The sequence below is a fragment of the Arvicanthis niloticus genome, chromosome 25 (genome assembly GCF_011762505.2).
Source record: "Arvicanthis niloticus isolate mArvNil1 chromosome 25, mArvNil1.pat.X, whole genome shotgun sequence".
NCBI classification, from domain to species: domain Eukaryota; kingdom Metazoa; phylum Chordata; class Mammalia; order Rodentia; family Muridae; genus Arvicanthis; species Arvicanthis niloticus.
Window position 1 is genome coordinate 32,794,336 of NC_133433.1, and position 17,168 is coordinate 32,811,503.

The 17,168-nt window shown below is 43.1% G+C and overlaps 1 protein-coding gene across 2 annotated transcripts in view; it reads left to right on the forward strand.

Annotated features, from left to right (window-relative positions):
• The window catches only part of Ncoa2 (nuclear receptor coactivator 2), a 235,971-nt gene that overhangs the window by 147,587 nt on the left and 71,216 nt on the right, over positions 1 to 17,168 (forward strand). For both annotated transcript variants that reach the window (XM_076924349.1, XM_076924348.1), the window contains exons 3-4: positions 2,825 to 2,929; positions 6,208 to 6,380. In XM_076924349.1, the coding sequence (XP_076780464.1) occupies positions 2,844 to 2,929; positions 6,208 to 6,380 (259 nt within the window). In that variant the 5' untranslated portion in view covers positions 2,825 to 2,843. The remainder of the gene's footprint in view (positions 1 to 2,824; positions 2,930 to 6,207; positions 6,381 to 17,168) is intronic.

Consider the following 17,168-nt stretch of genomic DNA (forward strand, 5'->3'; position numbering starts at 1 on the left):
GCCATTGTGTTCAGTAAGTAGAAACTTTCATGTATTGTGAAAACACAATAAGTAAGTTTAGGAGGAAACAAATGATGTTTTAATGGTGCAAATGGAGTGTTTTCTAAGTGAATCTGGAGAAGGTACAAGTAAGATACAGTTGTGAGTTTTAAACTGGTCTTAGGCCAGAGTCCACGCTCCTGATCAGCTTGGCTCAGCCCCTCAAGTCCGCTTGTTGCATGTATGTATTCAGTTGTCACTGTGTGCATTTAAAGGGGAAGGACACTAAAGCTAGTGTCCAATCTCAAATTAGTCTCTGTGACAAGCAAGCACTTATTTTAATTGTTGAGACGTTTCTGACCTTTCTGGCATATGATTTTAATATACATGGTGATAGTTATATAATTCTTATCTTCAATAAAGTATCATCCACACCTACTGGTTTTTTTGGTATGGGTTTTGTTTACTTTTGTTTTTGCTATCTAGTGAAGGCTGAACTTTATAATTTTATATTTTTACGACTTGTTGACAGCTGATTCTAGGGAAAAATTACCTGGCCCATTTCTTGGAAGATTACTAGGTGTGAAGTTTTCTTTTGCACGGCATGAATGAAGTCTTGGGAACTATGGTTCAGGAAGAATCAGGAAGAATGAATGTGTGTAGTGTTTGCCTTTGCACCTCCTCCAGTGTCATGGCTCCCCAGCCTCTGTCAACTCATCCATCCCAGATGGCACGGCGCTCCTGAGTCTCAGAGTGGGAGTGCATTGCAGCACTGTGTTGGAGCATGGCCTGTCCCTGAATTCATCTCCATTTCCCTTATTTCTGTCTTGAGCAACAGTATTCTCTCTCTGTTCCCCTGCCATGCCCATCTACAGTGACAGGAAGGCAGGCTTTTTATACTGTAGTAATGACCATTTTGTACACAAAAGCCTTTGTGGTTTAGATCTTGCGACTTCTCCCACAGGCCAATGCCTGTAGTGGATGAAGAACAACTCCCCCATGAGAGACAAGGCAGGAAGAAGCATGGCTGAGGCCCTAAGTATAGGGATGACTGCCTCAGCAGCCACTTGCTAGAGAAGAGCAACAGTCCTCTCCCATAGAGGTTCCAGGCCTGGCCCCTTCCTCCTTCTTTAGGCAACCTGTGTTATGGATGCCAGTGGTGTGACTCCATTTTACAGAAAATCATTAATGTGCAAGTAGCAAGTTTTAAGGTCACATGGCTAACCAAGTAGTGAAGCTTGGGCCTGAGTGTAGCCCATGGCTACGTAGCAATACAGATTTCATAGTCGGGTTTGAATCTGTCAATTGGCTTTAGTCCATAGTAAACTAAGTGAATTCAGTACTTATTATCAGGCAAAAAGTAAGCATAGAACAGGACCTTGGGACTTGGTTACATCGCTCCCACCCACAGGAAGCTCGGCATCAGTTCTCAGATTGTACTTCCCATGTGACCTCCTAAACTGAATGTGCCACTGGGGCCACCTCCCTCTTGCTGATGCAGCATTTCTTCATTGTGACTCCCTAAAAACAATTGGTTCTGTAAAACACATGACTCTCAAAAAGAGAGAGAGAACAATTGGCCCTACTGCGCATTTGTATCAGAACAGTGGTCAGAGGAGAGCCTGTGGCGACCCAAGGCGACCGCAGACAGTTGGACGGGTAGGTGCCATGAGGCCCAGGGTCTCCGCGGTTTTCCTTAGCCCACCTTGCTCTTGCTGGTCCTCCTGTTCTGTGCTGTCTTTCTGGGACTAACCTCACCTTCTCACTGGCTTTTTCTAATCTATCCAGAGTAAAGGAGGCAGCGGTCGTGCGGGATGAAGAGCAAGCATAGGACTGAGTTTCTAGGAAAGACGTACCCCTGACTTTGGAATTTGTGGGGCCAAGTGTTTTCCTTTGCCGAGCATATGCTAAGTAAGCCCCTTAAGTAACTCATAAGTGAATTTTTTTCTCAGAACCTGTAATAGGGCCTTTGTCTCTTCTAGAACTGTCACTTTGTCCTTACATACAAGTCACATGGTGGCCCCAGTGGTGTCCAGTGTGAGGATACTGGGTCCCTTTCTGTGCGTCCTTTTCAGTTTCTCATGGAAAGCAATTCCGCAAGTAGGAGCTTTGTTAGGATCTTCCTTGCACAGCCATTCTAAAGAGCAGGTGAATAACCTGGACTGCCAGAAAAGGGCAGCCAGCAGAATATGAGAAAGGAAGACACCTTGTTAGCTTAAGAGTAAGGTGAACTGCCCTGAGATGAAGAGGGAAGAGGGCCTGTGAGGTGGAAGGAGGAGCCTTGAGCCTTGAGGGAGGCAGGAAGGACCTCCATTTTGGAGGCCTTGCCATGGCAAGGGGATCAGATCTACCTGGCCAAATTTGGAACCCTTTATAAAAGTGTTGGCACCCACTTCCCCAGGCTGTCTGTCCCTGAGCTATCGCAGCACACACAACACTTTAGCCAGCCCACAACAGAGACTGGGAGGAACCTTTGCAACACCTGTCACTTCCATGATGCAGGACCACCCTCGAAACCAGAGACTGTCACCAGGCCCAGGCTGACAGAGAGTAGCTCATGGTGGTGTTGAGTCTGTCTACCTAAAGAGCCTGGGCTCCGTGAGGAGGCAGGGGTTGTTCTTAATATTAACCTTTGCTCTTGCTTAGCCTTTAAGCAAGATCTGAAAAAGAAGGGGGGGACTGCTTTTTAATTTTACATTATTGTGTACATTTGTCAAAATTGTGTGCTCAGAACTGCAGTCATGTGTTTGATTGAAGTCAAAGTTCTTTACACTTTGGCAGAATGGTGTGACAGTTTATTAGGACTCTTTCTTCATGCCGTTTTCCCACCTGTTTTCTGTTTTAGTTGCTGATATGTGTTCAAGATGAGTGGGATGGGAGAAAATACCTCTGACCCATCCAGGGCAGAGACCAGAAAACGCAAGGAATGTCCCGACCAGCTCGGGCCCAGGTGAGCCTATCGTTGACTAAAAGAACCACCTTGTCTGTTAGTTTTCTATGTGCTTCTTTGTTGTTTTTACGTTGATTTTGCTTTCAGTGTAAATATTGTTCTTGGCTTGTGCTTGGCTTTTCTTTTTAATTATGATTTTTTTATGTAATAGCTTAAAATTTGAATATGTAGATTATTTGCAGAATCTATTTTTTTAAAAAAGGAAATTTCCCCATATACATTTTTTACTGCCCTTGTGTATTTTACCTTCATTGCCATCTTTGAGTTTTCCACATTTTTATTAGGTACCAGAACATTGTAACAAGTAAATTTTGTGGTGAAAGATTTGCTATTCATTTGATACTGAGTTCTTGTTTGTCTTTTTTTTTTTTTTCCAATGACATGAAGTATTCAACCCATTTGGTTTTTTTAGTTAAAAATAAATTGTGGTTTTTCAGCGGATAAAACAAACACTTTTAAAACAAGTTGGCAGTATCATAATGGCAGGTCTGATTTCAGGATTTCCTTTTGGTAGTGTCTATATGTGCAGAATTCTGTAGGTGTGAAGTTACTCATCTGCACAAAAGAGCAGGAAACAGTTTTTGCAGAAAATATTTTAGGATGGCGCATGGCCTGGAACATAGTGCAACTGTGATAAACAATGAGGTTAGTATTTTTCTTTAAATAATGCCTTTTCTTTTTAAAGATTTATTTATTTATTTTACTCAATACACTGTCACTTTCTTCAGACGTACTAGAAGAGGGTGTCAGATCCCATTACAGATAGTTGTGAGCCACCATGTGGTTGCTGGGAACTGAACTCATGGCCTCTGGAAGAGCAGTCAGTGCTCTTAACCACTGAGTCATCTCTCTAGCCCCAAGGTTAGTATTTTTAAAGGCCTCCTAGAATACCGGGGCACAGAACCAGTTGTGGTAGTGTACCCTAAAGTCTGAGGCACTAGGAATTTAAAACCAAGCTGGGCTGCATAGGAGTTGGAGACAAACCTAGGCTATATATATAGTTGTTAGATAATATCCCAAAAGATGCTGTGAGAGAGAAAGGGCAAAGTTCAAAAGATGTTTAGGGAGTCTACTGCCCTTTATATTGGAAAAGGAACTTGGAGAGGAGGAAGCATATGCGTTTGTGTTGTAGGGTAGCCAGGAAACGGTGATGGCGGCTACCTGCTTTGGTTGATTAGAACTGGTGCAAAAGGGAAACAAAGATGGAAGAGTTTGCTTTTCTGTTTTTCTGTTGCTGTGATGAAACACCACAACCAAAGCAACTCGGAAAGTGAGAGTTCATTTTGGCTTACAGTTCCAGAGGAGTAAGACTTCATTGTGGCAGGGAGGCAGATCAGCAAGCAGCAGGCCTGGCTGAAGGAGGCAGACTAGAAGGAGAGAGCTCTCAAAGGCCACCCTCAGTGACATCCTTCCTCCAGCAAGGCCACACCTCCTAAGCTTACGTTTGCAGGGCCACCAACTGGGGACCAGACATTCAAATGACTGAACCTAACGGGGGCATTTCTCATTTAAACCACCACAAAAAGAGATTTTTTTCCCCCAGACTTTTAATATTTTCAATCCTGTAAATGTGTTGTTGTTGTTGTTGTGGTGGTGGTGGTGGTGGTGGTGGTGGTGGTGGTGGTGGTGGTGGTGGTGGTGGTGGTGGTGGTGGTGGTGGTGTCGTCTTCCCAGATAAGTTCCTCTTGTAGCCCTAGCTGTCCTGGAACTCACTTTTTAGACCAGGCAGACCTCAAACTGAAATAGATCCACCTGCCTCTTCCTCCTGATTGCTGAGATTAAAGGTTTGTGCCACCATGCCCAGCATCTATAAATGATTTTTAAAGTTAAATAAAAACAATGCATCTAGATTGTGTGATAAAAACAGTGGAAATGTGGATTGGAAAATGTTACCAAGTGGAGAGAGGCTGGAAAACCCATGGCTTAGGCTACTCCTGTAGTGCTGATCACAGGTCTGTGTCACTCCCTCTCCACACCCAGCCCTGCTACCTTTTCGCCCTCAGGTTCCCAAGGACTTATTGATCCATTCCACCTGCTGCTGGCTTTCAGATTTCCCATCATGCTTTAGGGCCCCACTGGGGAGAGAGGCTCCAGAGGCCACACAGTCTCTCACCTGGGTCCAGTTGTGGTGGCAAGGAGAGACCTTCCTTTTGGTCTCTCAAGGGTCTTGTAACTCAGTCCTTTTCTCACTAACTTGTCATTCACCCTATCTTTTTCCCAGTCTAAGAGTAACGGAGGCTGGGAAGGATCCATGGGACCTGGGCTCCTCTGAGGCCTAGGAGACACGGACCCTCTTCCCTGCACTGCTGTAGTTCATTGGATGATCTTGGACAAATCGTGGGGCCACTGAAAAGGGAGAATCATGTTAAAATTTTAAGTTTATTACTTTAGGAAAATAAAACTGACAGATTCCAACATGAGAATCCTGAATTTGCAATTAATATTTTGTGTTAATTTTACATTGATATTATGTATAAATACATATTTTAAAAGTACAGAAAATTAAATCCAGAAAACTGAACAACTCAGCTTCTTCCCTTGTTTGGGGTCATTTAATGGACTTCTGTGCGTGAGCAAGTAATTGTATTATTTTCAAGAGGAAATTGGGAGTTTTGTTATTTTGTCAAATCCGTATGAGAAGACATTGCCAGTTGTGATCGGTTTCTGCACTCTGAAGTTCAGTTGGGCTCTGAGCATAAAGTACATTTGCCTGTCATTGTCACGGTAGACAACTAACATGGAGCCCGGGTCACTGCACTGTGCTCTTAGTTAGCTTGGGACTTTTTACCTTACGTGATTGGATCACAGATATTCTAAGCAAATCTTTAGGAATTATAAATCTAAAATAAAAATCTAAAGGTCTTATAAAAATTGTTTTTATTACCCTTTATGATTATCAAAATAAAACAAAAAAGTGATTGAAACTCATGTTTCCAATTATAATTACATTAATTATCTGTAACTTGCTCCTTTTAAACTTAAGTAGAAGTTGACTCCGTACTCTTTCCGAACCCCTTTCTCTGTCCAGCAGTAAGGTCAGTGCTCACCCTGCCCTTGCTATGGTGAGACTGGAGATAAGCACATCCATGACGTAATCCCACAAAGAACAGAGGAGAGTCAGAGACCAGTGAAGATTTGAATGCTTAAAAACATGCAACAAATTACTCCCTTGGTCTTAACTGCTTCACTGAGTAGGCAACGTGTTGTTTGTCTGTGTTCACCTTTGAAAGAGTTAGCAGTTTCTTTCGAATAAATAATAATGCCACATTCCTTCTTAGCCCCAAAAGGAGCACCGAGAAACGCAATCGCGAGCAGGAGAATAAGTACATAGAGGAACTTGCAGAGCTGATCTTTGCAAATTTTAATGATATCGACAACTTCAACTTCAAACCTGACAAATGTGCCATCTTAAAAGAAACTGTGAAGCAGATCCGCCAGATCAAAGAGCAAGGTGAGAGGACTGGAATGGTCTCTGTGCTTCTGTGTGCGTGCAGTCCCTCCAGTCGATTTCCCTCACCTCAATTATTGATGAAATGATGTCACATTACCAGATGAATGCATGTATCACTTGCAGGGGTTATAAACAGGCTTCATATAAAACCCAGCTGTTCCCTCAAGACCAAGGAGATGGAGGTGAATCACTGATGGGACTTTTCATCTGGTGACCCCCCTCACATCCCCAGAGTTTTGGGTGGCGTAATTACAAGTGAGGGGCTACTGTTCCATGTAATCCCCGAAGGAGGAGGCAGGGAGTACCTGCTGTTCCAGTTAGCCAACTGGCCATGCTTCTGGATTAAAATCTCATACCCTGAATGACAGAGGCTTCAGAGGCTCTAATAGCCAGTAAAGATTCCTTAGTCAAGTCAAAGATATCCCCTGACAGCTTGCTTTCTTGTTTTTTTCCCCTTCCCCTGAAATCATTTTATGCTTCCCTTTAGATACTTTTGCCTACAGAAAACAAATTAAGAATTTAATATTTTAAAAAATATATTTGGCTTTGTAGTGCCAAAAATAAATCTCAGGCATGTATGAACACGGCTCCACTGCTCAGGGCTGGCACATGCTCTGAGGTGTCCTCATGCTGACTTCCTTCGGGGCCACAGATGATTATCTCCTGAAATGCTGTTGATGGATCCTGTAATTTATGTTTTTTTTTTAACTGCCTTTTATATATAATAGTTGAAAAAATAATTTCAGGAAAATTATATCTTTGTCTTTCTAGATCTTGGAGCCTCAAACTCTGTTTCCTTCAATGAATCATAAAACTTTGTCTCAGCACCTAAGAACATACACATTTCAAATATCAACCCACTCTCAAAAATGTCTTTAGTTTCTCCATCAAAATTGTCCTGCTGTAGATTTCAACAGTCAAGGAGTTTCTTATCCCAATGCCTATCAACACCCTCTACCACCTCCTAGCCCTGCTTTGGGTTTTAACAGGTACCTTTAATCTCATCTTGGTAGGTTCTTCCTTTTTGACGTTATCGAATAGATCAAATAATAGTCCTAGAACTCATAGATTTGCTGCCTGAAGTGTACATAGTGCAATGGAGTCTGTGCTTTTATCATAGTATAAAATGATAGCCTGCTGTTCCAGGTCTCTAAGCATTCCGAATGGTTCCATTCTCTGACCATCTCATGCTACAAGTTTTATGTTTTAAACAGTAATACACATATTTTCAATTACAATGAAGGTCTTGCACAACCTTGGTAAATCCCCCTTCCTACCAGAAAACATGTTAAGACTTGTCACGCTGGGCCTGTGCCATGGCTTCTCTGCAGGGTTAATTATCCAGCACACATCACAGAAGCATCGGTAGAAACACCCTGACATATCACATTCTCAAAGCAGGACTCGGCAGTTTGAAAGGCAATGGGTTTTGAAAAGAAGAAGTTAAATGCCAAATACACAAAAGTTAAATACCAAGAACAGAAATAAGCTTTTAAATTCTCAAGTAATCTAATGCTTTAAGAATATTCCTACTTAAATAATTTTTAGTAATCACATCAGACAGAAGCTAGGTATGCACCAGTGCCATGGAAGAGTCCTTTGAACCTGTGCAATAGGTTTTTTCTCTCTCTGCAAGTCTTCTCAGACATAATTGAGCAGTGACACACCTGGTGCACATAGCTGCTAAGGAGTGCTGGGTATCATCCGGTAGGCCCTCTCCTGTCGTGGTGAGTGGAGCAGGTGTAGTTGTCTTTCCCACATTAAGCAGACACTTCTTCCTTCAGGTGGAAAACAAAACAAAGGTGTCTGCCAGGGGCTACTAATGCCTGCTTCCCAGAGAGGTTTCGAGAGTTAAAAATTGAAAAATGTTTTCCTAGAGTCAGAGAACTCCCTGGGATGGAGCTGTTGGAGCCACTTTGATTTCTGTCTGTAGCTGACAGCCAGCCAAGGTTCAAAAGTATCACATAAGTTTGGGTTGAGCCTTTCCTCTCGCTGTGTCATCTGTGTCCTGAACTGTTCCCCACCAATCAGCATAAATAAAACCCACCCACTGCCTCTGCACTGTCTTCAAGCTTACCTTGTATCTCACTCAGTCAGTCACACTGTTAGCCTAAATTGTTGAGGAGGAAATGGCCATGATAATCACTAAACCTGCGTGTTTGGCTCAGAGAAGATAAGCTGTGTCTTGGGTATGGCACTAAAGACCCCTGAGAAACCAAGAGAGCCAGGCTCATCTTGACGGCAAGCTCCCCAGCTGCATGCATCAGCGGCGTGCATCAGCGGCTGTGTCCCTCAGTTCTCCAAGCACCTTGTAAATTGAGGAAAATGGAAAGAAGTGTTAAAAATGGCATATACTTCAGGAATTTGGAGGGGGAATTATCAGGTGTTTAAATTAATAACCATTGTTTCAGACACAAAATTTTATAAGGCCTACCTGTATTAGATGCTGTACTCTGGCCAAATGTGGTATACTTGGTAGGCAGAGGCAGGAGGATCGCTACAAGTTCAAGGACAAGCCTGGTTTATATGTATCCTAGCCTGGCCAGAGCTACATAATAAAACCCCATCTTAAAGAAACTAACATCTAGGAGCAGACACTGGAGGCAGGCCAGACATCCTGCAGGAACAGAACTGGGCTCTAGGATCAAGGGTTCAAAGTGAGTAACACGATCACTGTTCCGTTTGGAATTTCATTTGCCTTGATGATTTTCTGTTGCCCACATTCATAGAGCCTTAGCTGTTGTTTTTTAACAACGTTAGTAACTGGTTAATTAAGACCTCATGTTACGACTGAATTCTCTTTGACAGTTTTCAGTAGCAGCTAATACTGTCCGTATGCTGGATGCCTTGTTATATTAGGTTTGCTTATCTACTTAACACTCCAAACATGGAAAACAGCAGTTTTACTGTTTCTCCCTCTTCCAAATGGGAAAGCTGAGATTTGGGACAGTTAAGGAGCAAAATGGCATGCTCCAGGGGAAACAGGGCGGAATCCCGGTAGCCTGACCTCAGAGGCGCCTCAGAGCCAGCAAACAACTTGTACTAACTATGATGTTTCTTTGTATTCTAGTGCGGTGAGTTGTCTTATGTAGCAAACACCCAGTTGCCTTAATCGGGGAACTGCTTTGCTAGATTGCACAGAACGCTAAGTCAGAGGAGAAAGACAGATCTTCGACTTTAGATTACTGTGTCCAATTTTATTCCACTTAACAGAAAACATAAATATTCTGTACAAAATATTTGTTTTACAGATATTTTGGACTGTAAATAGGCTGGCAAATAGAGGGAGCTTTACAATCGAGACTGTTTCTGCTGCCCTGTTTGTGTCTCCTGGTATTCCAAGGTAGTCACACACTGTTTTTTCAAAAATAATTAAAGTGAGGTTGAAAATTAGTCCGTGGGCATGTTAGTATAAGCAGCTAATCTCAGTACTTGGCTGAAGGACCAGGTGTTCAGGCATTCATAAGGAATTTGAGGCCAGCCTGGGCTAAATGAAACAATGTCTTTAAAAAAAAAAATCATTGAAGTGCATTTTATTGCATTGCATTTGGATTTATTAGTTAGTAGAGAATCAGTTTCAAGCTTTTGTCTAAAGTTGAACAAAGATGAAGAGGCACATATCAAGTGTTCATGAATATATTTCAAAAGAATATGTGTTGCTTTACCTGCCATCTAAATTTTTCATTACAGTTATTCTAGTGATAACATGTGGTATTGACATGAGAATGTGAGATTCTAGATTGCTTCAAATATGCAAATTTTATCTGATAGGATAGCATCACAAAGTGAAGAAGGATCTGGAGGGAGAGGGGCAGTGGCTTGGTGGAGTGAGCCAAATTAAGCCAGGTGTAGCAGTACAGGCCTTTAATCCCAGCACTCTGGAGTCAAAGGCCATTGGATCTTTGCAAGTTTGAGGCCAGTCTGGTCTACATGGTACTCTCTAGGACAGGTGAGGCTCCATCAGTTGTGAAGCATAACAGTCATTAATAACCATATGGATATGGAAGATGGTACAACAATCAAAGGTAAAGAAAAGGTCAGTGGTTCTTATTACTCTGCTGTGCTGCTCTGTGGTGCATGAGAGGGTGTGCCTCTGCCTACATGGCTGACATCCTGCCCAGTGCTGCCTACTGTACCCTCTCCCAAACCTGAGGTCAGCAATGTGGCATAGTTACATTGAAGTCCACCATGAGGACAATATTCCTGACACAGGACTGGTGGAACACTCAGTTTGTGGTTTTTTGGTGGCTGTCGCTCTAGATTTAACAGTCAGGGAGAAGATTGATATTTTGCTTCCACTGTCTTAGCTCTAGGCAGCTGGCACATGAATACACACAACCTGCTAGACAGCAGAAAGTCACTCATGGATGGACAGTTACATTTTTGGATATGATATAACCATTAGTTCCTCTTGTCTTACTCATTAGTTTAAATGGAAACTAACCAAAGTCCATGAGTTGTAATCAGAGGTCACCACAGTACAAGACTCCAATAGGAGCATTCTCTGAGGGTCAGGTGGCTGCCTGTTTACAGTGACAGCTGTTTATGCTATTCTCATTTGTACATTATGTGTGCGCTAACCTTTTACACTAGTGAATGTTATAAACATTGTGTTGTACCCCCGCACACTCAGAGAGCTGGCCCTAAGCATTTGACAGTCTGTCACTGAGAGGGAATGTCGGTGAATCATAGTGAAAACTATGAACTAGCAGTTTCTTAAAACTTGGGGGAAGTTGTCATGGAAATGACATAACCATTGAACATGCAAGCACAGTGCACAGCTTACACTTCCTTCTGGTCTACTCTCATGCTCCTGTTAAGTACACAAGGCTCTTAGGCAAAGCCAGTGTAGTCACTGTCACAGCTGTCACCACACAGCATGAGCATCGCGACTCAGGGCAAATCCCTTTCACAGTGGGACTGTAAGGCTGGAGGGGAAGGCTTCGCATCATGGGTTATATTTCATGTGATATGAAACCTTAGCGTGAAGGGCAGGTATCTGCAGAAAGGGCTGAGTCAGCAGACTTGACATAGTTGGCAAGTACCTGGAAGTACTCATACTGAAGGAGGGCTCAGTGTTTTGGATTGAAACCTCAGTTCAGTATTTGGAGACCGATGGGAGACTTCAGTGACGTGTACTCTTGACTTTATTTTTAAGCAGAAATCACTTTTACACTATAAACAGTTTAGGTCTCAATTGTTAGCTTTTTTATTTTTTATCTTGCTGACTCTTAAAAATACTAGTGATCTGTTGACCTGGGCCAACAGAGAATAGTGTGTAAATAGACCAGTTTGTGGTCCAATCGAATTGGTTGCATAGATTGAAATCATCAATATATCTACTCCAAGAGTAAGGACTTTATTTAAAATCCAGTGATTCTATTATCTCTCTTTAATAGACCTCATGCAGCTTCGTTAACATCTCGGGGTCTTTTTTTTTTTTTTTTAAATCTATTAAGAGGAGATAACAATGCCTGCTTCATGAAGTCCTTGTGAAAAGTAAGCTTATAACGCTTTACTTGATGCTTGGCACATTGGATGATAGCATTGGCAGTAATTTCATTCTCTACCAAAGTGTCTGACATCTATACTGGCTGGAGGTGTCTTCCAGTAAACCTGTATTTCCTTTCAAAGACCTCCATGTAGATAAGGAAACAAATAATTCTTACGTCTTCTGTGTGTTATCATTTTAAGCCTTAATATTCGTGTTTTTGTTTTAACTCAGAAGTGCGTGTGTAAGTGCTCAGAGCTAGCGCTCAGACTGCATTCTTAGTGTCACTGCCTTGACCACTTCCCAGCAGCTCTTCCCTGGGCTGCCCTGCTCTCCACCATAGCTGACAGCCATGGGGATCATGCTCTAGGAAGCTCTAAGGTGTTGGCAATTCTCACTCAACACAGAAAAGAATCTGGCCCCTTGGCCACCTTTAAAGATCAAACACTGTTGTGTGTCCTGTCTCCAGAAAACAGCTAACTTCAGTTAATGTCAGTTGCTGATGAAGATGGGCGTTTCCCTGCGCTGCACACATCTCATCTGACGTGGGGCGATGCTCACACTGTTCATGAAGTCTGTACACTCAGTGAGCTGGGAGAAAAATCCTTGTCCTCTTTTCTTCTTAGGAAACTCTCTCCCCATTGTTTTATTTCTTAAGTACATGGAAGGTTTGTCTTAGTTTGATAGCTTTTAGGTGAAGCGGATTTAAGTCATGTAGTGTACCCTAATGCTTTAGATTTTAACACTCTATGACTTGAGCTCTCAATCAAAATGTCAGCTGGCTCCCTTGTTTCCATATTACCTTGTACTAATGTGAAAGGAAGTTATTTTTCTCTCTCTCTCTCTCTCTCTCTCTCTCTCTCTCCTCCCTCCCTCTCTCTCTCTCTCTCTCTCTCTCTCTCTCTCTTTCACACACACACACACCACTCACAAGCAAAAAAAATACCTGATGGAATTTTTTACATGCATACATACATACATATGATTTATTATATATGTGGATGGATGGATGGATGGATAGATAGATAGATAGATAGATAGATAGATAGATAGATAGGTTGGTTCTTCATGGATGCAGTTAGCCTAACAGCTAATAAAAGAAGAAGGGAGATCTTGCAGTCTGACCTAGGACCAAGAGCAGCCAGGAAGTTCCCTCACCTGTTAATGGTGGCCTCCCAGCTGTTTTTTCCTGCAGAAGAAAGCTGCCTCCTACCCTCACTCACAGCACCCCAGAGCAGTGTCTTCCTGATCTTTGCACCAGCAGCTTCTCCTACCCTGCAGCCCTCTCTCTGGCAGTCCTGCCTCTGTCGACCAGCTTCCTCTTCCTTTCTTGCTGTGTTCTTGTATGTCCTCCAGCACTGCCTTCTCCCATTTTTCTGTTCCCCACTCTCCCTGAATCAGTGCTGTTTACTCTCATCTCTCTTATCTTTGCCTGTTACTGCCAGCATCAAACCTCTGTCCTTGACCTCTTCCACATGCGTGGAAAGGTATGTGTAACAGTCCATCCCAAAGGCAGGTACGGATGCCCCACAGACACCATAAACTCCCACTAAACTGCCTGTGGCCAGTGTTCCTGCCTGCTTTGTGCAGTCCCTGGCTCAGTGGCTGTGATAACAGCTCCCTGCCCTGTTCTCACTCTCAGTGGTCTAAGATGTCTCTCCCATGAACTTCTGCTTCTGCTTCTATAATCCAACCCCTTCGCAGCCAATATTAGCACCCTACAAGTAGAGTTGATTTGTGACTACTGGGGGACTTCAGTGAGGCTCCCTGTCTGTGCAACAGTAAACTGTCTTCTGATGCCGTTCAAGGGTTTCCCACCTGCCCTAGCATATTTGGGGGCAATCTTCTGCTCTTTCTGTCTGACCATCCTACCTCTAAGTCAATCTTCTGCTCTTTCTGTCTGACCATCCTACCTCTAAGTCAATCTTCTGCTCTTTCTGTCTGACCATCCTACCTCTAAGTCAATCTTCTGCTCTTTCTGTCTGACCATCCTACCTCTAAGTTAGTCTTCAGACCTTAATGAGTGCTGAGCCTATAGCTACACAGCTGGAGTGCCACTGTCTAATAAAATATAATTTCATCTTGGCTTGTAATGGAGTCTAAGTGGAAAAGACAACTTCACCAAGTAACTTCTTTCTACCATAATCCAGGAGGGAACACAGCTTATTAATTTTTATGTCCTTTCCCTTCTTTCTTACACATAGGAGATATGCAGGACTTAGAGAAAATGGTCAAGGAACAAGAAAGTCAATGTTTTTTCATTCTAAAGGAAATATGAATGGCATGAATGGCATGGGGCCAACAGCATTTAGCACCATGACTGCTCTGTCAGTGTGAACTACAGTCCTGTGTCATTGACTGGGGGTGACCAGAAGCTGTGCCACAACTAGCTTCCTTAAACATGGTAGCTTCTCTTGTATTCACACTCAGATATAGATGGCTTCTGTGCCCTGTACAGCCATAGGCTTCAGGAATACAAAGAGAAGCAGAGCAGAACACATCCAGAGGTTCTCGGTCTGCCACACAGTCCCTGTGTGCACATGCTCTCCATCCTCGTGTATAGCCTGGGCTTGTCCAGCAGGGTCTGCACCTACAGTAAAGGACATAGAGTCACAGCTGAACAGTAAGTGGGAAGCAGGCAGGCATCCAGGCGGACAAGGAAGGAAGAAGAAATAGAAATTCTTTTTAACCAAAAAGAATACATGGGACTCTACCATGTAGGGAACATTTAAATAAACTCTCAGCCTAAGAATCAGCATTCTTTGTAGCCAAGGCTACTTAAGATTTATTTACTTTACCTTATGTGTATGAATGTCTTGCCTACATGTATGTCTGTTTACCATCTGGGTAGATGGTACCCAAGTATGTCAGAAGAGGGCATTAGATCCCCTGGAACTAGAGATAAGGAAGATCGTAATCAAATTCAGATCCCCTACAAGAACAAGTGTCTTATACTGCTGAGCTGCCTCTCCAGCTCTTACGATATGTTTTCATTAAGCAATATTAAGACACATTCACGCAGATCTTTGTTCCCCCCATTTTTCCCCCCTAGGAAACCAGTTGTGTCCTCTACTCATTTAGCACGTAACTATCTCCAACCAACCAACCATGCTGCTTCAGGCTTAGTGTCCTGTGTGGTGGTAATGAGGCAGATACCCAGAAACACTAGCCACTTGACAGCCTCAAACTGATAAGTGACACACCTGGTGCACATAGCTGCTAACGAGTGTTCGGTATCAGCCAGTCCGCCCTCTCCTGCCATGGTAGAATTGACCACAATGCTCTCTGCTGTGTTCAGTACCTGCTGGAGATGTAGCCATGTTTGAAACTTCCTTGTTTTGTTTGTTTAAGGAGAGAAAATCAGCCAAACACAAGATTTATGGGTGTCGGTTCTGCGTGAATAGAGGTTTACTTATATTATTGAGAACAAATCCTGATGATGCTTCCAGGTTCTCTGATTTCACCCAGGGGCCTGGGGCCACAGAGGCTGAGGAGGGGGTCCTGTCATGCATGCCTCAAAACAGGATAGAACACCTGTAGCCATTCCTTCAAGTTCCTCCCATCTGCATTTCCTTTCTTTTTCTTTTTCATTTCTTTTCCTTCTCCTTTTTGGTTTTATAAGATAGGATTTCTCTATGTAAACCAGGCAGGCCTTGAAATCTCAGAGATCTTCCTGTCTCTACTCCCGAGTGCTGAGGTTAAAGGTGTGTGCCACTGCCTCCTAACCCCCATCTGTATTTCTAACAGGGCCTTTAATTTCTGATGAGCATCTAATAACTGAGACAGGATTATTACCTGTTCCTTCAGATGCTACAGTGCTGGTTGGTGGGAAAGGTCTCTTACATCAGCTCACCTCCTGAGTACTGTTGCTTTGCCTTCAAAGCCTTCTGACTTCTCTATGGCTTCACAAGGAGCCGAAAAATGGGGATACAGTGGTGGTCTGTGAAACAGTCCTGCCTCTCATGTATCAGGTGGCCATAGTGCATTGAGTGGATCCTGGCAAGTTCGGTGGAAGAAGAATGTAATAACAGAGCTCTTGGAAGGGAGGAAATGGGTACATACAGTTGTCAGTGTTCTGCAGATAACACAGCACTTCATGTGACCATTTATATTTTGGGGGACATAAATACCTGGAAATTTGGCACAATTGATCACAAAGATAAGATACAGGACATAAAATAAGAGTCTTCCAAGCAAGAAAGCCTTGCATGAAATTAAAAGAAAGAACTTACTGCCCCTCTCCCAATAATGAAGCTGAAGTGTCAGGGCCCCACTCACACAGATCATGTCAGTGCAGGCATTGCAAGCTGTTCTAGCCTCATTTCAATCAGGAAACGCCTCCGAAGCATTTCCGATAGCTCTCTGCAGAGACTTCAGAAGACATATTCCCACTGTCCAAGACCTAGTGAGGCGCTGCTACCTCTTTTTGTGTCCTGTCCAAATATCAACCTTTGTACTTGTGCTAATGATGCCCCCTGCCCCCCGTTAACCAGCTGTGTACCCTGTGAAATGTGGGTCTGTCTTTATACTATATGGAAATTCTGTGACTACCTGTCTTTAATTCACCATCAAAAGGCCACCATGGAGGTGAGAAGCCATCCTGGCAGAAAGCATCCTCTGCCTAGGCTTTGCTCTGTCTTCATGTCTTCATGTCCTTTGATCTGTATGATGCCCCTGTAGAGAGTGTGCTTATTCTCTCAGTTTTACAGGAGAAGGCCTCAGGTGGGGCTAGGCTTGTCTAAAGCTGCACAGCTAAGAGCTAGGACTCAGATCTAGATCCCTACACGGTTCCCACGCCTGTGTCTCCAGGGAGCCTGTCATCTAGCCTGCCCTGGCGGTTTTGTCTGCCGTTTGGAGGAAGTTGTTCTGAGCAAATTGGGTTTAAGTGTGGACTCAGCTGTTACTTAGGATGCTTCAGGTACTGAGAGGACTAGTTCTTACAGATCTCTGTTTTAAAGGATAGTATACATGCTCAAGACAGGTCTGGCTTTTCAGTTGCACGGACAGACACACACACACACACACACACACACACACACGATTTGGAAAAAAATCACAAAAAAGTTATGTATGGGAGGGAAAAGAAAAGAAAGAAAAACTTGGTATTTAGCCAAAAATAGTAACATTCCAAGCTTGTTTTAGAGTATTTGTTTTGTTCACTGTTAATAGTAAAGGAAGAATCTGTCTGTCTGTCTTGTCTGTCTGTCTGTCAGTCAGTCTGTCAGTCAGATTGGTGTTCTGTTGTCTCATCATGTTATCTTTTCCATCTTTCTTAATAAGAAGCCATGTGCTCCGAT